Raw genomic sequence first — 23331 nt, 5'->3', positions numbered from 1 at the left:
GGTTAATATAATACGATACATATACCATAGAAAAATTGACAGTAAGTAAAGGAAATACACTGAGAACTTCATTATATTACTACCTCTCTCTCCCTTTCTGATACAATCACGCTACAATGAATGAGTACATGGCCATTTGTGAAGACGGATCACATTTGGATACTTAGGTTTATAGACTTCTAATAAATAGTTACTTGAAATTCATAACTTACTAGATAATAGTCAGATAGCTCTAACACAGCAACGAAACAAAATTTATTTGAACCTTAATGGATCTGTGGAGTCTTAAAATTATACAGCAAGAACTGGGCATCATCAAGAGAAATCATTGGTTAGCTGTTGCAGGACCAGTTCATGGATCAGGGCCTTCAGTCTTAAAAATCTACAACTTGATCTTGCCCATGTCCTAGAGTTTGTCCAAATTCAAGAGGTGAAATCACACTCATCAGACTGAAAGATATAAAAAGAGAAGGAAAATTTATTAATTTATTATGAGCAATGCAATAATCATACAGATTAGATTATGTCTGCTGAGCTGGGAACATCTTTCTAAGCAGGTTGTGGGAGAAGGAAATTAAAAGAGTTCTTGAAAAACATCAAATCAAAAGATTTCTCTGTCAAGTAGATCAGATGTTTCCAGTACCCTAAGCATAAAATGCTTGGATAGAAAATGACTTGGACATATACTTCTGTGGCTCTTGACATTTTAAATTTCTATCACTAATCGACTGTCCCACTGTCCTGTGACAAATTCTTATATATTTTAGAAATTTCATATTTAAACAACAAGTAAAAGTCCTCTTGCAACCAGCTGTTAACTATTTCCAAGTCTTCCTCCCATCTCCTCTTAAGAATGCCTTAATTATCATTTTTCCTCTCCCCCCTTCCCTCTCTGAGATATCTCACTATATGTAGTAAGCCCAGGGTGGCTTTTAGGTCACAATCTTCCTGAGTTCTGTGATTATAGAGATGTGCCTCCTATACATACATTTTGATCATTCTTATCAGAATTGACTTACTCCAACATTTGAAATGACTCACCATTATATAATATGATATACTTTTAAATCATTCTTGTGTTTCAAGTAAGTTACTAGGATTGCAACTTCTGTTTATTAAAGACAACACAGAATGTTGATTTTCAATTGGTCATTTGTTTACATTTCAGGTAAGTGTTATGGAAAGAAGGAGAAGACTTTTGCAGAAAATACTATAAATGTAGGTGTAGAAAACTGCCCTCGGATAGAATGACTAAGCACTGGATCTATGTCTTATGTTTCCCTGGGCCAAAGAATTCCATGACCCCATTTTAATTTTGCTGGTAAGGCTTAAAAATATTTTTGTACTATATTACTTATATTTTACAATTACTATACATACTATAAGAAATTTGAGTGTTTTACAAACAAAATGTTTATGTGAGTTTGTCAGGTGCTAGCAACTCTGGAGACTGACATCTGAGGACTGAATTTAGAAGCCAGTTCAGGCAGAAAATTCTATTTTTCCCAATTAACCAGCAAAAAGACAAAAATGGAGTTGTGGCTGAAGTGGTAAACTAGAAGTTGTGAGCAAAAAAGCCAAATAGGAGTGTGTAAGGCCCTGAGGTCAATCCCTGATACGGGTACACACACACACACACACACACACACACACACACACACACACACTACTTAAAAGATAACAGAGCCAGTCGTGTAGCTCACATCTGTAACCCTAGATATTCAGGAGGCTGAGATTTGGGATCATGGTGCAAAGCCAGCTCAGGCACGAAAGTCCATGAGACTCTTGTCTCCAATTAACCACCAGAAAACTGGAAGTGGTGCTGTGGCTCAAGTGGTAGAGCACTAGCCATGAGCTGAAGAGCTCAGGGAGAGTGCCCAAGCCTAGAGTTCAGGCCCCATTACCAACCAAAACAAAATAATAACAGGCACAAAAACAAGGGAAATAATTTATTTGCATAAAGATTTGTAATCTTCCTCCTTCAATACCATTCCATTTGGGGAAGATCAAGAGATGTTAAAATCTGGAACACATAGCTTACATTTTCCCCATAACCATCATAAACAAATACATTGACAAATATGTACAATTTTTTTATTACCAAAAAATGAGTTTATGTAACAGGCATTATTAGACTGAGCATAGCAATGTAGGCCTGTAATTCCAGTGCTTGTCTAAGGACTAAGACAGGAAGACTGAATTTGAGGCCAGCTTGTGCTATATAGTGACACCCTGTCTGAAAAAGAAAAACAACATATTTTCATTCCACAGTGTGCTGTTCTTATTTAATTGTTTGCAATTTACATGAAAATACATCAATCTTTGGTACTGTGAGATATAGCTATTAATCTCCTTAACAAAGGCAAATTTAGCACGATTTTTAAAAGCACATAGCATTCTACCATAAGGGCCTACTACAACTTAACCAATACTTTTCCAATAATTCTCCAAGAGAACTAAGGCTCCTTTCAAATTTTAATCTTAAGTATACAAATATATTCCCCACTTAATGAATCATAAAATGAACTAATTTCAAATTTCTAGTCTTTCCTCCATATGTGGAGGGAATGGATCCCAAACTGTACTGATGCTCAAGTCTCTTCTGTAAAATTGAATAGGGTGTGGCTCAAGGGACTGAGCAAAAGCCTTGTGCATAAGCTAAGAGAGTGGTGAGGCCCTAAGTTCAAAGCCTAGTACCAGTACATAATAAAATGAAATGGCACTTCCATATATAACCTATATAAATCCTTAAATCCTCCTATTTCATTTATGTCACTGGTAGATTACCTGTAATACCTAACACAATGTAAATGGTATATACATAGTTATTTTCTGATTTTGTTTAGGAACTCATAAGACAAATCCCTGAATGTGATCAGTATGGGTGAAGCCATCCCACATTAGATAACAGTGGAAACAAGGGATTTTTTAAAAAAATCTGGGGCCGGACTTGACTGGGTTCATTGCTAGAACATTCAAATGTGTGCTCTTTCAAAACAGGTAAACCATTCTTCCATTTATGTTTCAAAGAGATCAAGACCTCAAACAAAACTAAGTCTTAGCATACTTTAAATTTATAAAATTAGTGAATCAAATTTGCTGTTTGAGTTACTCTGTATTAGCATAAAGATATATAAATAACTTTTTGTGCTGGTACTGGGGCTTGAACCCAGAGCCTGGGCATTATTCATGAGCTTCTTTTTGTTGTTGTTGTTCAAGGCTAGTGCTTTATCACTTCTGGCCTTTTTGGTGATTAACTGGTGATAAGATTCTCATAAACTTTCCTGCCTGGGGTGGTTTGGAACTGTGAACCCCAGATCTCAGCCTCCTGAGCAGCTAGGATTACAGGTGTGAGCCACAAGCACAGAGTTTAACAATTTTAAATGATTCCTTCATCTTTAATTCCTTTCTCATGATCATTTATTATTTTCATGTTCAAAGATGAATTATATTTAAATCTCTATAAGAGGTTTTTGTAAAATCAACACTTATCTTTGCTAAGTAGGTTTAACTTTTCTTGAATTAATATGTCATGATTTTGTGTGTGTGGAGGTTTTTTTGGGTGAGGGCGAGGCTGTAGTGCCAAAGATCAAACCCACTTACACATGATAGGCAAGTGTTCAACCAATTACCTATGTACTTAATTCATGATACAGTGTTTGATGCACTAATAGTTTAATAATTTAAATAATATTTAAATAATGTAATTTGTTTAAAGGCAAGATTGCTTTGATGCCTACCAGACTTTCATGATGAATGAGGAAGATGTATCCAAATTAAGTCATACATTACGTGAAATTGTGATTTTTTTTGTATTAACAAAAATTTAGTAAAGCCAAGTGTGGTAGCACATAGCTATAATTGCAACATTTCAGAGTCTGGGGGAGAAGAATCATGAGTCCAAAGACAGGGCTAAATGGAATGTTTCAGGTCAGTCAGGGCTATGTGGCAAAACTATGTTTTTATTTAAGCAATAGTCAAAAATACTTTTCCATTTGACTATGTCTGGCTTTTAGACATGATAAAATTCTAAACGTACATTTATAAAATTAAAAAAAAACACTAAAGGGGCCGGGAGTTTGGCCTAGTGGTTAAAGTGCTTGCCTAGCATGCATGAAGACCCGGGTTCAATTCCTCGGTACCACATACATAGAAAAAAGCCGGAAGTGGTGCTGAGGCTCAAGTGGTAGAGCTCTAGCCTTGAGAAAGTCCAAGGACAGTGCTCAGGCCCTGAGCTCAAGCCCCAGGACTGGCAAAAAAAAAACACTAAAAACATAATACAAGGGAAATATTTTTCCCTTCTGGTTTTGGACACAATACCTGCAGGTATGAGACAAGTATTGTACACAATCAAAGCAACTCTGATTATATCTGACCTGCATTAAAGCAGATTGTAAATTGCTTGAGTAACTAAAGACATGGCAAAACAGACAGTATTTTCCATAAACTACATTGATTGGCACAGGCAAGAAAATTATCACATGGATCATTAAATACGGTAAAACAAAAATTCCATAACATATAAAATGGCCAAACATAATCGTAAATATGTAAGAATGAATATTTATAGGCTGGGATCTGGTGACTCAGGCCTAGAATCCCAGCTACTCAGGAGGTTGACCTCTAAGGATCATAGTTGGAAGCCAGCACAGGCAGGAAAGTCTGTAAAACTCTAAGACTCTTATCTCTAACTAACCACCAAAAAAGCAAAAACAAAAAAAAATCAACAACAACAAAAAAAAAACAACAGAAGTAGAGAGCTGTGGCTCAAGTAGTAGAGAGCTAGCCTTTACAAAATAAAAAATAAAAAAAGGCTGAAAGACACCCAGACCTTGAGTTCAAGTCCCAGAACTGGCATACAACAAAATAATTTAAATCCTTTATTTTCCCCAACAGCTTACAGATCTAAAATGAGTCATCCTCAGGGGAAACAACCCAGTAAGCACTCCAGCAGAGAAGAGAAAATAATGTGATAACAAATACAGGTGACCAAGGCCAAAGTATCAGTAGAAGATGCTCACATAAATGAATGACAATTTATAGTCAATATGGATGAACCAGAGAAATTTATTTTTGAAATATAATAAGGATTAAAGTTCATAAGATATATTTAGGTAAAAGAAATAAGAAACAAGGTCTGGGAGTATGCCTAGTAGTAGAGTGCTTATCTAGCATTTGAGCCCTGGGTTCAATTCCTCCATACCACATACACAGAAAAATCCAGAAGTGGTCCTGTGGCTCAAATGGTAGACCTAGCCTTGAGAAAGTTCAAGGACAGTGCCAAGGCCCTGAGTTTAAGCGCCAGGACCGACAAAAAAGAAAAAGGACAAAAAAAGAAATAAGAAACTAGATCCATGATATGAAGAAACATGACAAAGAATAAAAAGAAAGAGGAAGTAACTATAAATGTTTAGGGAAAAACAAAAGATGATATGATACTTGGAGGCAGAGGCACTTCCTTTGTCTAAATCCCTGCATTTATTTCCCACCTTATCCCTAAACAAATACCAAAAGTGGCTTTGTGGTTAGTACAGACAAGGAAAGAAGATTCAGTTTAAATATGATTGAACATTTAATATTTAATATTGGATATTTTCAGTTTTGCTTTTTGGTTTTGTTTCAAAAGATTTAACTGAAGCTGGGTGCCTGTAATCCTAGCTACTCAGGAGGCTGAGATCTGAGGATTGCCATTCAAAGCCAGCCCAGGCACTCACAAAAGTCCGAGAGACTCATGAGCAGAAAACCAGAAGTGGTACTGTGGCTCAAAGTGATAGAGTGCTAGCCTTAAGCTGAGAGTTCAGGGACAGTGCCCAGGCCCAGAGTTCAAACCCTATGACTGACAAAAAAAAGACATTTGTTCTTGTTCTACTTGTAGAAACAAACTTCATTAGAAAAATAAACAAAACGTTGACTCTTCATTTCAAAGAATGTACAGGAGAGTTGCAACAACTGCAATCTTCTTAGGGGGTCAACTTTCAAGTTGATCATAAAGCTTCATAAATTCTCAGGGTGGCCTACACATCTCGGAAGGTGCAAGCAAAGAGAGAAGGCATTTTCCATGCCCTGTGGAACGCATCAGGGTTATTCAGCAGTGTGCTGAATGCCTGGGGAGGATATGGAATCCTCTCAGAAAGATCATCGTTTGGCCTCCAAACTGTCCCTATACAAAGGCTCAGCTCCTTGAGCTGACCTAACTGCATGGACACTCTGACTGTAATGGCTGAACTTACCCCGAAACTTCGTACAGGGTGACTCACCTATGATTGCTAGGGGTCAGACTGAGAAGTCAAAGGTCCAGTAGGTAGCCAGGTATGGTGGCTCATGCCTGTAATCCTAGCTACTCAGGAGGCTGAGACCTGAGGATCGTGGTTCAAAGCCAGCCCAGGCACTAAAGAACGTGAGACTCTTATCTCCAATTAACCACCAGAAAACCAGAAATGGCGCTGTGGCTCAAGGGGCAGGGCAGGAGCCTTGAGCTTAAGAGCTCAGGGACAATACCCAGGGCCAGAGTTCAAGCCCCATAACCCACAAAAAAAAGATCTAGCTGGTGTCAACTCAGCACACCCCCACTTACCAACCCTGAAGATACCCCTTCAGTGCTTCTACCTCAACTTCTTCATCCAAGGATCAAAACATGGAGAAGCTAGTCACTAGTGGCTTGTGTCTGAAATCCTAACTACTTGGGAGGCTAAAATTTGAAGAACTTGGTCCAAAGCCAGTCCAGACAGACAAATCTGAGACTCATACTTCCAATAAATCACCAAAAAAAGCCAGAAGTAGAGCTATGGTTCAAGTACTAGTATACCAGCCTGAAGTTTAAAAGCTGAGGGAGAGAGTCCTGGCCGAAACCGCAGAAATGGTGTGCACATATGCACACGCACATGCGCACAAAAGTGTACACACACACACACACACACACACACACATGCACGCACAGGGATTTAGATAAACTAAGCATGACAGACTAGACCTGTTACTGGATGCAACTGAAGCCTGCCAGCTTGCCTAGGAATTCCTGTTTAACAATTCTCATACACAGGGTGAGTGAGATCCCAACTTATAAATGAATGCACACTCGTGAATAGCCAAGTGTTATTCTAGGGAAAGCCACCTGTGAATCACACCCTTTGAGGCCTACCTACCATGCACAAACATGTGCCGAGGGTCCTACAGGAGGTAGATACCACTGGGAGGCCTTGGATGGCACCTTCTGACTTCTGTGGACTTGCAGAATGGCTCAAACCTTTCTACACCTCTGATGGCACAAGTTGCTTTGACCCCAGTTTATGGTCTCTGCATTGCCCAGACTTTGTACCTTGAGCAGGAGAGGGAGTAGTGCAGGAAAGGGAAGTAAGTTGTCCACAAGCAAGAGGCCCATGTCCTTGTCTAGGAGGCATGTGCTGCTTCATAGAAGAAGGTGCAATCACCCCACCTGATCGGGTTCACAGGATTGCTTTCTCGCTAGTGGTCTGTGCACAGGCACCCATATTAACAAGTAACTCCAGGGCAATCTTGGTTACTTTTGCAGGTATGTCCTCAGAATGACCAAGCAGATGAAGGTGCTTAACTAAAGGTGAGATAAGTACTCCATAGCTGGTTGTTTTCAGACCACAAAAAGGCAAGGTAGGCCTAGGAAAAGAGGTGATTGTCTTTTGTGAAGCCACAGGGTCATCCATCAGAAATGATATCTGGAAATCCCAGGCAGGAGGGACGGTTCCCTTCTGTCAGGTGCGAGACTGAGATAATTAAGGCCAAGTTAGGGTTTCCCTGACCACAGAACAGAGGAAAGACTGCCTGCCAGTAGGTTCCAGGGGAAAGTGGCATTTTTGGATCCTGGGACAACACCGGAAGTAGTAGCAGCAGTCAGCCTAGAGAATGGAATTTCCCATCAGCCACTTGGGAATACTCTTTTCTCTGATCCTGTCCATATTCCTTGGTTCCTGTGCTTCTAAGAAGGAAAAGGCAAAGGACTTATCATCTAGCAATCTGTAATTCCCCAGGAAGAATTCAAACCATAGATCAGTTTTCCACAGTGGAAGAGGCTGGCCAACAGTGCTGGCTATAGGACTGGGGATTCAGCGAGAGGTCACACTACTGTCTTGTACTGACACAACCAAGCAGCCAACAAAGGCCAACATTCAGCCACAGGTTAGCAGACCAAGAGCATGTGCGGCATAGGAGGCACCAGGAAACATTGAAGAGAGTTGTGACACAGAGCACTCCTTTGGTCCTTATTATTCCCTTTTCCAAATGAATAGGGCTATTGAGGAGGTAGAAAGGCATGAGCAAAGGCTGGAAATGTGGCTTACTGTAAGAGTGCTTGCCTAGCATGCATGAAGCCCTGGGCTCGATTCCTCAGTACCACAGAAACAGAAAAGGCTGGAAGTGGTGCTGTGGCTCAAGTGTTAGAAAAAAAACAGCCCTGTTTATTATTATTATTATTGCTTAGTCCTGAGGCTTGAACTCAGGGCCTGAGCATTGTTCTTAGGCATTCTCAAGGCTAGAGTTCTTCCACTTGAGTCATAGCACCACTTCTGGCTTTTTTCTATGTGTATGGTACTGAGGAATTGAATCATCTTTGTGCATGCTAGGCTAGCACTGCACCGCTAGGCCAAACTTGTGGCTGTTTTTTTTTAATATATGCAAATTTAGACAAAGAAATAACAAAGAACAACTAATTCTTGAAGCTGAAGATAGGGAATGAGAGTAAAATTTCAAGATGCTGTAAGAGATAAGCAGGTCTTTAATAAAACAAATTTGTGAGGTAGCCAAGGTTATGAAGATAATAGCAAACCAAATGTATAAAGAAATGTTCATGACATAATATTAAGTTCCAGAAGATTTTAGTGGCATATAAAATTTTAAAAAAGAAAAGAAAACTAATGTACTGCCGGGTGCTGGTGTCTCATGCCTGCAATCCCAGCTACTCAGGAGTCTAAGATCTGAGGATCACAGTTCAAAGTCAGTCAGGGCAGAAAAGTCTGTGAGACTCTTATTTCCAATTATTAAAAAGCTGAAAGTGGTGGAGTGCTAGCCATAAGCAAACAAACCTCAAGGACAGCATCTAGGTCTTGAGTTTGAGCCCCAGGACCGTAACATCAACAACAAAACAAGTAAATCTCATGTGTAGTTGGTGATAGGTCAGGAATAATAGCAACAGACAAGGCGTAACTAAGAGACATACTATCGAAAATCTTTCAAGCCATGCTATGGCCATAGTAGTAAGCAGGAAAACATTAAAGATTTAAGTAGGAAAATAATAGGGTTAGATGGACTATTTATTTTATAGAAGTCATTCCAAAGGTTATGAGCAGGACAGCTGTTAGAAAAATATGATGGTTTAATATAGAAATAGAAAAGCCTAAACCAGAGTAGAGGAAAGCTTTCAGAACAAAAAGAAATTCATGAGATAACTTGAAAAAATATTCATTATTAGTTGGCAACAGATTAGACAGTGGAGGTGTAAGACAGCAGAAATACAGTATGATAGATTAGACAGTGGAGGTGTAAGACAGCAGAAATACAGTATGATAGCCTGCTGCTTCAAGAATAAAGAGGTTTATGGTGCTTCAGTTTTGGACACGTTCAGTGTAAAGTGCTTTTAAGACATCCAGAGTCAGTAGAGGATGAGTCTATAGCTTGGCATACAGTCTTCAAATTTAGGTGTTTTTATATATGTAGGTATGCATATGTAGATACTATATATTATATGTATATAATATACAGTATATGCAAACAATGAATGCAGATAATTAAGCACACGTGTATATAAACAGATATATACACACACATATATATGCATAATGTTTAACTCAGGGCAGGGCAGTGGATGAGATTATTAAGCAGAAGTATTAAAATAGGAAGAAGCCAGATGTAGTCAAAAACTGTTATCCCAGCACTTGGAAGATGGAAGCAAGAGAATCATGAATTTTGCTATACGGTGAGACTTGCTGTAAAGAAAGAAAGGAAGAAGGAAGGAAAGAAAAAAGGAAAAAGAAAGAAGACAAGGGGATTCAGGATCCACTATGCGCAAGAAATCCAAGGAGAGGGGGTAGTATTCATTCAAAAAAAAAAAGGTGGTGAGGGTCCAGGACTGTGGCCTAGTGGCAGAGTTCTTGCCTACCAAGTCCTGGGTTCAATTCTTCAGTACCACATACTGAAAAACCTGGAAGTGGCACTGTGTCTCAAGAGTGCTAGCCATGAGAAAGCTCAAGGACAGTGCCCAGGCCGCAAGTTAATGCCCAAAGACTGGCAAAAAATGGTATTGAGAAACAATGGTCATATATAATATGTGGAATGTGAGAAGAATGCTACAGAAAAGAAGGCTATTCAATGCATCCGACCATCAGAGCTACCACAACGCATTTCTACTTAAAACTTCCCAGCATTTTCATTCATTCTTGCCTTTTTCTCTAGTTTAGTGTTTTGAAATCCTATTTGGATCTAACCTTAAATTTTTTAGTACCTAGTTGACTGCATTATATTTGTAAATTCAAAGAGACATATAAAAGCAATTTGAGGCCAGGAGTTTGGCCTAGTGGTAGAGTGTTTGCCTAGCATGCATGAAGCCCTGGATTCGATTCCTTGGTACCACATAAACAGAAAAAGCCAGAAATGGTGCTGTGGCTCAAGTGGTAGAGTGCTAGCCTTGAGTGCTCAGATTCTGAGTTCAAGTCCCAGGATTGGCAAAAAAAAAAAGCAATTTGAAATTGAGTTCCGGTGGCCCACAACTATAATCTAGCTATTTAGGAGGCTAAGATCTGAAGGTCTGTGGTTTGAATCCAGCCTGGGCAGAGAAGTCTGAAAGTCTCCATCTTCAATAAACCAGCAAAATTTGGGGGTAGAGACAATACTCAAGTGATAGGGCACCAACCACCAACAAGAATGACAAACAAGATCCAGGTGTGGTGGCTCATGTCTGTAATCCAAGCTACTCAGGAGGCTGAGATCTGAGGATCAAGGTTCAGAGCCAGCCCAGGCACAAAAGTAACTGAGACTCCAATTAACTTCTAGAAAATGGGAAATGGGGCTTAGCTCAAAGATAGGGTGGTAGCCTTGAGCTGAAGAGCTCAGGGACAGTGACCAGGCCAAGTTCAAGCCCCATGACCCACAAAAAATAGAATGACAAGCAGGAGCCATGCTGGTACCAGAAAAAATAAACGAAAAGAAAAAGAAGAAACAAAGAAAGAAATTTATAATGAAATAAAATGTGTTACAATTTGTCAAAGCTGAGTGGTGAAGTATGGAGGAAAATATGTAATGAATGTCTGTAAATATGTAGTTAAAATGCTAATTGATGCAGATATGTGGTTCCCGATATCTCAAATATGCAAGAGCAGCATTTGGGTTAAGGATGGGACTTCCTCTTTCTCTTGCGCTTTCTCTCTCTCTTTTGGGCCACTCATGGAGCTTGAACTCAGGCACTGTCCTTGGATACTTTTTGCTTAAGGTTAGTGCAAAGTTACTGGTGCCACAATGTCACTTCTGGCATTTTCTGTGTATGTGGTCCTGAGGAATCAAAACCAGGGCTTCGTATATGCTAGGTGAGCACTCTACCGTTAGGCCGCACTCCTGAAGGATGGAACTTTCTAAAATGATAAATTTTTTGTCTTTAATGTATCATGGGAAGTTATCTATTTTTCTTTCATTTTCCCCCTATGCTTTATTCCCTTTTATCCCCTGTTGTTACTGTATTTGATTTTGGTGTCCTGTGCATTGTATATACATTCATTTGAATTAGGGAAGGAGAGGAGGAAAATGGCAAGACAAAGGACAAGGTGTGAACTAATGCAACAGCAATACTTTCAAGACAATATGTTGGAAATGAATTTACAACTTGGGGAGAGGGGCTGGGGGGAGAAAAATGAAGGAGGGGTAACAGTATTAGAGAAGAAATGTGAGCCAGCAATGTGACTTAGTGGTAGATTGCTTGCCTAGCATGCACGAAGACCTGGGTTCGATTCCTCTATAGCACACACACAGAAACAGCCGGAAGTGTTGCTGTAGTTCAAGTGGAATAGCATTAGCCTTCAGAAAGCTCAAGGACAGTGCTTAAGAACTGTGTTCAAACCCCAGCACCTGCAAAAACACTGTACTCAGTACTTTATGAACCTAACTAATCCCTCTGTACATCACCTTAACAATAAATTTAAATTAAAAAATGATAAACATTTTGGGTAAGATTCTGAATAAAATGTAAGATCTTGTCTTGCTTTATATTGGAGTTGCATTCCTAAAAATAGTCAGGGTACGTTAAAACTTGCTCGTATGTATTTAAACTGGAGTTAATATAAATAGATTTCTCTACATAAGCTCACAACAGGATATTAAAAAGATATTTGGGATATAGAAATATCCCTCATTGCATGGACTAGTCTACATATTGCAGGACTAAATTTATAAACCTTTATCTTGGGTACAATATATCCAGAAGCCCTGCAATCACTATCAGGAACACTTTTCACAAACTTTTAAACCATGCCCTCAGGATTATATCATCTGTATTGAGAACTACAATTAGTCACATCCAACAACAACAAACAAGAAATCATACTCTTAGGACTGTAACTGCCTCTAACAAGCAGGCCTATTTCTTTCTCAGTTATAAATTCTTTCCTTCTATATCATCAGTCTCCTTTTCCTTTTTTAGCCAATACATTTGAACAGATATGTGCCAATATTTTTAATTTTTTGTCGGTCTAAGGGTTTGAACTCAGGGCCTGGGTACTGTCCCTGAGCCTCTTTGTGCTCAAGAATAGCATTGTCTCTACCGCTTGAGCCCTGGCACCACTATTCTGGTTGGGATGGCTTTGAACGGTGATGCTTGGCCTTCTGAGTTGCTAGGATTACAGGTGTGAGCCACCAACACAAGGCTTCTACCAATACTTTTTATATTCCCTTGGCTAATAATTATTTCCTAGCTTTCTACTATCTAATTTTTATCTTTCCTTCTCATCTAACTACTTTCTACCAATGGTATGCACCAACTAGTCTCATTGTGCTCTCTCCTAATTAACTTGTTTTTTTCTTTTGGCAGTCCTGGGGCTTGAACTCAGGGCCCGAGCTTCTTTTGCTCAAGGCTACTGCTCTAACCCTTGAGCCACTTGTTTGTGGAACTAAGGAATTGAACCCAGGGCTTCATGCATGCTAGGCAAGCACTCTACCACTAGGCCACATTACCAGCCCCCTCCTAAGTACTTTTTCACCCATTACCATCCAGTTTCTGTCTTCACAACACTGAAACTGCTACATTCATTAGTGAACTTAGTCTACAAATGAGGTTTTCAATACTGCAATCTCTAACTATATATGACATTACAGCTTAAAAGACAGCATCAGACATCCAGATTTTCCCTTCATCCTATTTCTGCTTTGTCTAGGCAGTCTTTAAAAACTGACTGGCCCCTGAATTCTCCACAGCTCATCATTGTTTCTGTATGCATTTTGGAATGTCTAATTCCTCTAGTTTTAACTAGCATCTCTACATTGTTTCTTAATCTAATTATCTCGTCAAGACTTCTCTTACACTCTTAGAGCCTTTACGTGGTTCTCAGGAGTCTCCACCTACCTATCTTACTTTAAATATTAATAACTTGTTCTCGTATTCTGTATCTCAGATAAGTGGTTTTACCTAATACTGAAGCCACAAATTTGAGAACCATTTTCTATTATTCTGTTTACCTTACAAGAGACATCTTCGGTTATCTTTTGGCAAGTCCCTTTGGCTAGGCCAGAAGCCCTAGCCAGTTATTCAATCCAACACTAATCTAGGTGTTGCTGTGAAGCTATTGTGTAGATATAATTAACCTCTATAATTTGTTGAGCTTAAGGGGATTTTCCTAGATTTTCTATGTAGACCTTAAATTTACCAAAGCACATAGCCTGCATATATGTGCTTTAGCTTATAGTGCTAGCTTTTTCTTTCTGCTCTGAGAAGTTGTATAATTTGTAAATTTAGCCACCATTATCTACATTCCTCCCCCAAACAGAGTATCTTGAATTCAAGGCTTTTGGTCATTATGTTCTCACTCTTTAACATTGTCCCTTTTCCATACTCCCCTTACACCTAGACACCTTTTTGAAAGACTCAGCTCACACACTGATCTACCAAAAAGTCCCTATTGGTACTTTTTTCTTGGTTGGTCATGGGGCTTGAACTCTAGTCCTGGGTATTGTCCCTGTCTCTTCAGCTCAAGGCTAAAGCTCTACCCCTTGAGCCACAGCACCACTTCTGGTTTTCTAGCAGTTAGTTGAATATAAGAGTCTCAAAGATTTTAGTACCCTAGCTGGCTTTGAACTGAGATCCTCAGATCTGAGCCTCCCATGCAGCTAGAATTACGGGTGTGAGCCACTGAGCCTGGCCTTCTTGGTACTTTTAATCTATGTGATCTATAGTTTATTGTATTCTCTTACTGTAGTTTGTGCTAATCTCTAGCTGAAGATCTTTATAAAGCTCTTGAGTGAGTCAGATAGCTTATTTTTGTATTCTTGGCACCTAGAAAAATACTTAAGAGTTTAATTTGATGGGTTGAATGAACAAATGGCTGTACACATACTAGGTATCAGGTTATGAAATCTGTAGTAGAATAAGGATTAGATCAGCCAAAGATGTTCATATCATGATTCCCATGGCCGAGGATTATATTATTTTACAAAAGAAAAGTAATTTTGCCAATGTGATTAGGTTAAGGCCTTGGGAGGGGAGAAGCCCTGTTGGCATTACTTGGCTAACATACTCTAATTACATATGTACTTTAGAAAACAGAGTACGTTTTCCTGGCTGACTTAGAGAGATGTTGAGAAAAGAAAGAAAATGGCAAAATTCTAAGTTTATGAGGAACTGAATTTCTTACTGGTTTTGAAGATAGTTAAAGAGGAACTATAAACCAAGGAATCGGAGGATAGCCTCTAGAAGCAGAGAACAGCAATCAGCTAGTATCCAGCAAGGAAATAGGGCTCTCAGGATTGCAGTTTCAATTAAAAGAATTTTGTTAGTAGCTGAATGAGCAGAACAGAGACTCTCCCCTAGAGTCTGAGAAATATAGCTAACCAACTCTTGACTTCACCCATGACTTCTTTTTAACCAGTCTTGGGGCTTGAACTCAGGGCCTGAGCTTTTTTATGTATGTGGTACTGACAAACTGAACCCAGGTCTTCGTGCATGCTAAGCAAGCACTCTATCACTAGGACAACCTCCTGGCCCAAGAACACTTTTTTGCCAATCCTGGGGCTTGAACTCAGGGCCTGGGCACTGTCTTTGAGCTTTCTCAAGGCTAGTGCTCTACTACTTGAGCCATAGCACCACTTTCAGCTTTTCATACCAAGGAATCAAACCCAGGGCTGCGTGCATGCTAGACAGGCATTCTATCACCAGGCCACATTCCCAGCTCTTCACCGAGGACTTTTGATCTCTACCAGTAGAAAAAAGATGTATTGATTTGAGCTCTTGAATTTGTTATACATTTATTATGGTAGCAATAGGAAACCAATAAAGAATTCACAGACGCTTGGCCTGTAATCCTAGCTACTCAGGAGGCTGAGATCTGAGTATCAGAGTTCAAAGCCAGCCTGGGCACAAAAGTCTGTGAGAATCTTATCTCCAAGTATCCACCAGAAAACCATAATTTGTTCTGTGGCTCAAAGCAGTAGAGTGCTAGCTTTGATCTAGTGTAGTTCTAGAGAAAAACAAAGTATGCAGGTTAAGGAAGTAGAATTATTGAGAAAGGAACTCCTCAGGTGCTGGTAGCTTACACCAGTAGGTCAAGATCCAGAGAACCATGGTGTGAAGCTACTCCAAGAGGCTCCATCTCCAGTTAACCAGACAAAAGCTGGGCTGGAGGCATGGCTCAAGTGCTAGAATGCCCACCAACCAAGCATAAAGCCTTGAGTTCAGGTTCAAACTACAATACCAGAAGGAAAAGAACAGAGGAAAGAGGGGGATTGAGGAGAGAGAGAGGGAGAGAGACAGACAGACAGACAGACAGACAGAATCAAGCTTGTCTCTTTTGCTAGTATCAGGGCTTAAACTCAGTGCCTTGTACTCTCACTACACTCACTCACAGCTGACAATCCACCATTTGAGCCATATCTCCAGGCTAGATTTTTGTGGGTTATTGTAGGGATGGAGTCTCTTGAATTTTTCTGCTCAGGTTAGTATCAAACCAAGATCCTACAGGCCTGAGTCTCCTGAGGAGCTACGATTATGGGCATGAGCCACCAGCACTGCTCATATTAACCTCTTATAAATGATTGATCTAAGGGCTGGGAGCGTGGCCTACTGGTAGAGTGCTCCCCTAGCATGCATGAAGTCCTGGGATCGATTGCCCAAAACCACATAGAAAAAGCCAGAAGTGGTGCTGTGCCTCATGTGGTGGCTAACCTTGAGCAAAAAGTGCTCAGGCCCTGGATTCAGGCCCCAAGACAGGCAAAAAACAAAGTGATTGATCTAAGGCAGTTCAGGCAAAAAAAAAAAGTCCAAGAAACCATCTCTAATTAACTAGCAAAATGCTGGGCTGGAGGCTTAGCTCAAGCAATAGAGTACCAACTGTGAACAATAACGATAAGCAAGAGCTTGAAGCCCTGAATTCAAGTCTCAGTAACAGCACAGAGAAAAAGAAATTCATGTTACAGTAACAGACGCTTTAAGTGAACCAAATGTAACTGCAAGTATCACCTTACAGATTACACTATCCCTAGGTGTTGATGGCTTGATATCATATAGAAAAAGATTCAATTTTATCATCACTGCTGACTCTTTGGTTTCTTGATTCATTATATTTAACATGTCAAAATTCCTCCTTGTCAAAACACAATTTTCACAAAGATATTACCTTTAAAATCACAACCTCCAAGTGCAGAACATCAGAAAAAGCAGAGTAGCATTGTAAATTTTCTTCATTGTCTTCACTAGGTAAACTATCTTACAAATGTACTAGGGAAATGGAGTCATACTGCAATCCCTCAAAAACTGAAAAATAATAAAATGTGAAATCATTTCTTCTGTTACCATCCATCTCTTTTTCCACTGACTTCTTCAAATCCACATGCTCCACTTGGTCCCCATTTTCACGATATTATTTCTAGAAGACAGCTGTTATAGTAGAAAGTGTGTCGTTCATAACAGTTTCTAGAGCACAGAATTTGCAACAAACATCCTGTTCAAATCTTAGCTTATTCACTTGCTATCTTATGATTTGTGACAAGTTATAACCTTCTCCTGGCCTATATCAATCTCCTTGGAGGCATTGTGATTAAATAAATTAAAGCATATGAAACCCACTGGGGACCGATTATCTCACACATACAAACATCTTCAATAAATATTGGCTACTAACAATTTTCAATGATTAGAATCACTAAGGAGAAATTACATGGCTCCTGCACATCTTGACCTAACAACCTCATCTGATTTCGCAGCTCTCCCTGTAGCCTGCACCAACACAATTAACCTTTTTGATAGAGGTAAAGCTTGGGGGACTAAAGCTCGATAGAATGAAAAGGATTTATTTTCTTGTGCACAGATATCCTGAGCCTCCATGGTTGCCAATGTTATCTCTTTATTCATTGACTTTTTACTGAGAATATCTACTTTACTTTTGCTTTGTACTATGCCTTGATCATCTTTCCACTAAAACTTCAAGAACAATGTTAACCTATTACTAGGACTCCCTAAAGATTTACTGTGAGGATACAGAACGTCTCTCCTTTAGATTGTAAAGATCTCAGATCGAGGTCAAATTTTACATATTTGTAAAGCTAAGCTCATTTAAACAAGGGGTGGCTTTTCTGATAGTAAAAATTGGATTTTTAAACCATCAGTAGTACTCCTTACTTGAAAATTATGTATGCTTTTTAAAATACTTCTTATAGAATAAACTGCAGATTTCTTAGCATAACGTTCAAGGCCCTACACAACTCTCCAACTCCTAGTCCTCAAAGATTGACAGTGAAAACCAAAGCTGTTTTCAAAACAAGCCTGCCATAGGGCTTTTGTTAGTAAACTCTAGGCCAAAAAAACCCAAAAACAACCTCATCCTTCTCAAAATGACACATATCACTGAATCTTTAAGATGCACACTAAGTTTCCTGTTCCTCACTGATGGTAATGACTTGATCCATCCTGTTTGATTCCTAAATATCTTGAACAAGCAACTGTTATGCCACTTGGGTTTGATGATCACGTTTAACCCCCCCTTATTTTTTCTTATGATATGTTCTCACCTTTAGATAGAATCCCCCATTAGCACAGTGCTGGGCATGGCATTAATTAGGCTCTTCAATGCGTTGTCACTGATCTTGATCTAAGCATGTTTAATGGAAAAATTTCAAATATGCACAAAAGTATACACTGCCACTCAGCTTAAATTTACCAACTCATGATCATTTTGTTTATATCATCAACCTTGACCCCTCCCCAAATTACCTTCAAACAAATCAAACTATTCTTCCACGTCTTTAAAACCTATAATCACAATGACCAGAGCTACAAAAATGTCAAAAGTTCCTAAGTTAGGGTCACTAAATATCATCCTTTCACTAAGCATATTCTGTGAAAGCTTATTTAAGAGCCTGCTTGTTCTTTCTTCTATTTTTGAAATGTTAGAAACAGGAATGGGGGGGGAGGGAGAAGAGATCTGGGGAAAATGCATAATTAAGTTTCAGAGAGCCTGGATGTCTCAGATGAGAATCAAAAAGTCTAACCTGGTGTAGGGTGGGGGGGGAAAGAATACATTTCACTACTTCTCTGGAGGAGGAGGGTGCGACTTCAGGCCGGCTGGTGCGGGAGGAGGAGCAGAGGGGAGTGCTGCACTCCCTCCGTTGGGAGTTCCTTCTGGATAATCCCACCGCGGCGCGAGGAGGCAGCGTTTCTTAGGAGGCTTGGCTTCCCGCGTGTTTCCAGGTGGGAGCGGAGAGCCCCCGGAGGCACAAGGTTGGTCCCCCATAAGTGTAATAGGACCTGGAGCTGCCGCTTTCGCCGGTGGGCCCTGGCAAGGCCGACAGATCTGAGATGGCGGCGGATCCCCTCCAGGCACTGGGCTGGCTTCCTCCTGGTTTCGCTCTTGCCGTATTTCCTGTATCCTGAGACGTACATCCCCTCTCCGCCTCCACAGCGCCCGCCCTGCTCCATACCCTATCCCAGTTTAACCTTTCTGTAAGGATGGGACTTGGCAAAAGAAAAGAAAAGAAAAAAGACAGAAAGAAAAAGAATGTGTGTGTGTGTGTGTGTGTGTTTATCAGAGGCTGTTTTCCCACAGTGCCCGCCTGCCAGAGTAACTGAATTCTAAGGAGAGTTTTCTCTATCCTATGCAAGAAAATTCCATATTGTCTCTTAACTTGTCAGCTCCGTAATTGTGTGTCAGCATCGCCCAGGTTGCAAAAAGGAAAGAGATGGAAACAGTTGCAAAGACATTGACAGTTGTACAATAACAGAGGCAATAACTCTGTGCAACCATTTCAAAAGCAATGTACAAACATGGTGACTGAAGGGCAGACAAGCATACTGGCTGGGGAAACTGAATGCAGAAAATATGGAAGTCAAGATTTCCTGTATCCCCTTTAATGAATGTTTCATTACAAATTGGTCATCTTTGAAGATGAACCATATTTCTATATCACATACCAACCTCAAAGGACTCTCTCCAACTAGACAGCTGATACTTGAATTGGAAACTTTTCTTCCTTACAACTCTGGAACATAACGACTCATCTTACCAACATGTGGTAGTCTTTAGTGTATTCAGTGTAATATATAAGTAGTATATAAGCTCAAAAAAAAGAATAACTAGCACAAGCTACAATGTACCTTACCAAAAAAGGATTTTAGACCTTGTAAATCTTAATTATCCAGTCTTTCTATGCTCCTTTAGCTGTGGACCTAACTGGACCATAATTTTCCAGCAGCAGTCTCAATCATTAGTATCAAAAGAGAACTTGCTTTTAATAAACCATACTGCTCACAAGCTTTTGGATTTTTTTTGTTTCCCAAGCATAATTTCTTATGTGTAAACTGCTATCACAATTAGAGATAATACATCTAAAGCATTGCCATAATTACCTCTCATCTCCATGATTTCCTCTAAGTACCCAGCACAGTCCTTTACATAAATCACACATTCAGTAAATATTCAGGAGATAAATGTCCCTATTGTTTTGCATCAGATGCTACCAATACAGAAATTTCAGGTGTTGGTAGTGATAGTCAAAACGATCTCCAAATATGTTCTGGGTAGATAATCTCCATTAAAAGTTGGTCTTAATTCTAGCCTTAATTCTCCAAACATGTTGCTTTTCTACTCTTCTCTCAGGCCTTGCACCCATGGACACAAATCAAATTTTGAAGATTTTTTTTCTGCTTTCAGGATGTCTCCTTTAATCTCCGGCTGCTGCCAACCCGGGGAGGGGGTGGGTCACCGCTGGCTCCACTTGTGGATGCAGGACGCTCATCACTGCTGCCACCTCACATGCCAGGATTCTCCACTTTGCCCCCTGGTGCGCTGGGTTGCTGGTCTCTGGGTTCACAGTGGGTACCGGAGGCGGGGCAGCTAGGGTGGGTCTCGAGAGGCAAGGTAGGCAGCCAGGGTCACCAGGGTGGCCACGTATGGACACAGCCCAGTGGCCAAGGACCCCCAACAGAAAGGCATGGCAGGAGGCAGCCCCTGCCCCCAGATGTCCCCCTGGGCCCAAGCCCTAGTTGGTCTGTAGAGGCAGTGGGCAGCAGTAATGACCAGAGCATTCCCTGCCCCCAATCCCAACCTGCTTCCTGCAGCCTCTGCTGTACCCAGCACGCCATCCATTCATTCTGGTCAGCCTTGGGTACGCACTATGGTATGTGCCAATGGCTTGGAGGCTTGAACTGTCCCTGAGCTTTTTTGCTCAAAGCTCGTGCTCTACCACTTGAATCACAGCTCCATGTTCTGCTTTTTAAGTAGTTAGAGGTAAGAATCTCAGGGATATTTCTTGCCCTGGCTGGCTCTGAACAGCCATCCTCGTCAGATTCTCAGCCTCCTGAGTAGCTAGGATTACAGGTATGAGCCATAGGAGCATAGCTGCCACTTTTTAATATGCCACTGTCTGAGTGCGCTCAGATCTCAGTGACCTGGGGTGGAGCGATGGCAGACTGGTTTGAAGTCATGTGGGGATTTGGATGGTACTGGTGTTTGAACTCTTACTTTTTTTGCTGGTGTTCTACCATTTGAGCCATTCTTCCAACCCAGCCTAGGCTGGCTTTAAACTGCAAACCTCTGGATCTCAGCTTTCATAATAGCTGGGCTTATAGGTATGAGCCCCTGGTACCAGATTGTATTTTTCATATGAGGTCTGCCATCTTGTGTGCCTGGGCCTGCCTTGGACCGATCCTCCTCCTGTCTATGCCTCCTGCATGGGTAGAATTACAGATGTATACCAACATCTGTTTATTTGCATGTGGGGGTTGGCAGTGATCCTCTCGACTTGCCTACCAAGTAGGTAGGATTACAGGTTCGTCCTCTGTGAGGACCCCACTCAGGATTCCATGAAATAGGCCTCATTTTACCCCAGAGGTAAGGTGGTACAGTGCCCAGTGCCCTCCTAGTCCCATACATACTAACAAGATTTTTTAATTGAAGAATATTTCATGCTTTCTCAAAGTAAATCAGCAATTTTAGAATCATTCCACTTAGTTTGGTAAATAGGCAAGACTGAAGAATAAACGTCTTTTAAGAATGAAAATCTCCAGCCTGGCCCTGATGGCTCATACCTATAATCCTAATTACTTAGGAGGCTGAAATCTGAGGATCATGGTTCAGAGCCAGCCCAGCCATGAAAGGCAGTGAGATTCTTATCTCCCAATTAACCACCAGAAAACTGGAAGTGACACTGTGGCTCAAGTGGTATAGCACTACCCTTGAGTTGAAGTGTTGAGGGACAAGACCCAGGCCCAGAGTTCAAGTCCCAGGACTGACTAAAAAAAGAATAAAACTCTTTCAAAGTGGAAATGAAGTTGCTTGATAATGACAATTTTACCACATTAAGAGAAGTATGTGCTTCTTTTTGGTAAAGGAACAAGACTTAAAATTCATAGTTAGGTAATGATGATAAACACTTGAGAAGGTGAAAACATTACGCTGCAGACAATGTACTTGTTAATTTTTAATTGTGGTAAAACGGACATGGAGATATTCCCCCCCACCCCATGTTGGGTTGTTGAGGTGTTTGCTTGGATATTTTGTATTGATTTTGGTGCTGAGACTCAAACTTAAGGACTGAGTGCTGCCCTTAGCCTTTGCACTGATGTCTAGTGGTTCGCCCCTTGAGCCACAGCTTCACTTCTGGCTTTTTGCTGGTTGATTGGAAATAAAGGTTTTGCCGAATTTCCTGCCCAAGCTGAATTTGAACCATGATTCTGAGATTTTAGCCTTCCGAGTAGCTAGGATTACAGACAGGAGCCACCAGAGGCCGGCTTGTACATGGCATTTTGAAATATGCAGGTTAATGAGGTTATGCATATTCCCACTGCTGTAAACCAATCGTGTGGTCTTTTACATTTTACATACTCATTAAACAAAAGTCCTCATTTTCCCCTCCTAGTAAGCATCATTATACTTATAACTATTTTTCTTTGTTTTTGTTATACTATGAAAGAATTATAGCCTATTTCCTTCCAGGTTTCAAAATGACTACTTCCACCCCCATTATCTTCTCCAAGCTAACTCCCTATTTAAAAATTAACCTTTTTTTTTTCTTCCCATCAATGAACCAGGTAATATGAGCCATATAACCAGAAGAGGGCGATATTAGGTTGTAGGACTGTTAAACCAATAGGGGATTTGCTATGTATCCACATTCCTTTTATAATTTGTAGTGCTGGAAGAATGACATCATAAAACAAAACAATTCTCATTCTTTAGTGATTCTCAACTGTTATCAATTCTATTTTTAATTGACAAATTGGCTACTTCATTGAGACTTCTTTTGGAAATTAGCTTTTTCATCTCAAGTCCAACACTTTTTTCTCACATATACATATAGAAAGCATTTCTGTCTTTGCTCATTGCTCTAAATTATAAATATAAACACAAAACCATGGAGTTCCTGTAACTTACTTTTGTTCTTTATTTCTTTTTTATTAATTTTTGGTTGTTGTTGGTGGTGGTCCTGGTGCTTGAACTCTGGACCTGGGCGCTATCCCTGAGGTCTTCAGCTCAAGGCTACCATTGTACCACTTGAGCCACAGTGCCACTTCCAGTCTGGTGGTTAATTGGAGATAGGAGTTTCAGATTTTAGTGCCTGGGCTGGCTTTGAACCATGATCCTCAGATCTCAGCCTCCTGAGTAGCTAGGATTATAGGCGTGAGCC

At 40.3% G+C, this 23331-nt stretch overlaps 1 protein-coding gene across 3 annotated transcripts; it reads right to left on the bottom strand.

Annotated features, from left to right (window-relative positions):
• Positions 1-240: 240 nt before the first annotated feature.
• On the bottom strand, positions 241-19040 carry Nbdy (negative regulator of P-body association). 3 transcript variants are annotated; one of them, XR_016533717.1, is made up of 3 exons: positions 18700-19040; positions 16830-16966; positions 241-450 (listed from the first exon to the last, which is right to left on the bottom strand). XR_016533717.1 is itself a non-coding variant. In XM_090325574.1 (2 exons), exon 1 carries the CDS (start codon positions 18939-18941, stop codon positions 18735-18737), a length of 207 nt encoding a protein of 68 aa, XP_090181700.1. In that variant the 5' UTR covers positions 18942-19040; the 3' UTR covers positions 241-450; positions 18700-18734. The 3 variants fall into 3 exon arrangements, 2 of the variants coding, with proteins under 2 accessions (XP_090181700.1, XP_090181701.1); XM_090325574.1 differs by lacking the exon at positions 16830-16966; XM_090325575.1 differs by lacking the exons at positions 241-450; positions 16830-16966 and adding an exon at positions 18086-18293.
• Positions 19041-23331: the final 4291 nt, after the last annotated feature.

The sequence above is a fragment of the Megascapheus bottae genome, chromosome X, assembly GCF_031878675.1.
Source record: "Megascapheus bottae isolate mThoBot1 chromosome X, mThoBot2.hap1, whole genome shotgun sequence".
NCBI lineage: Eukaryota > Metazoa > Chordata > Mammalia > Rodentia > Geomyidae > Megascapheus > Megascapheus bottae.
This window is presented reverse-complemented; position numbering and strand designations above follow the sequence as displayed.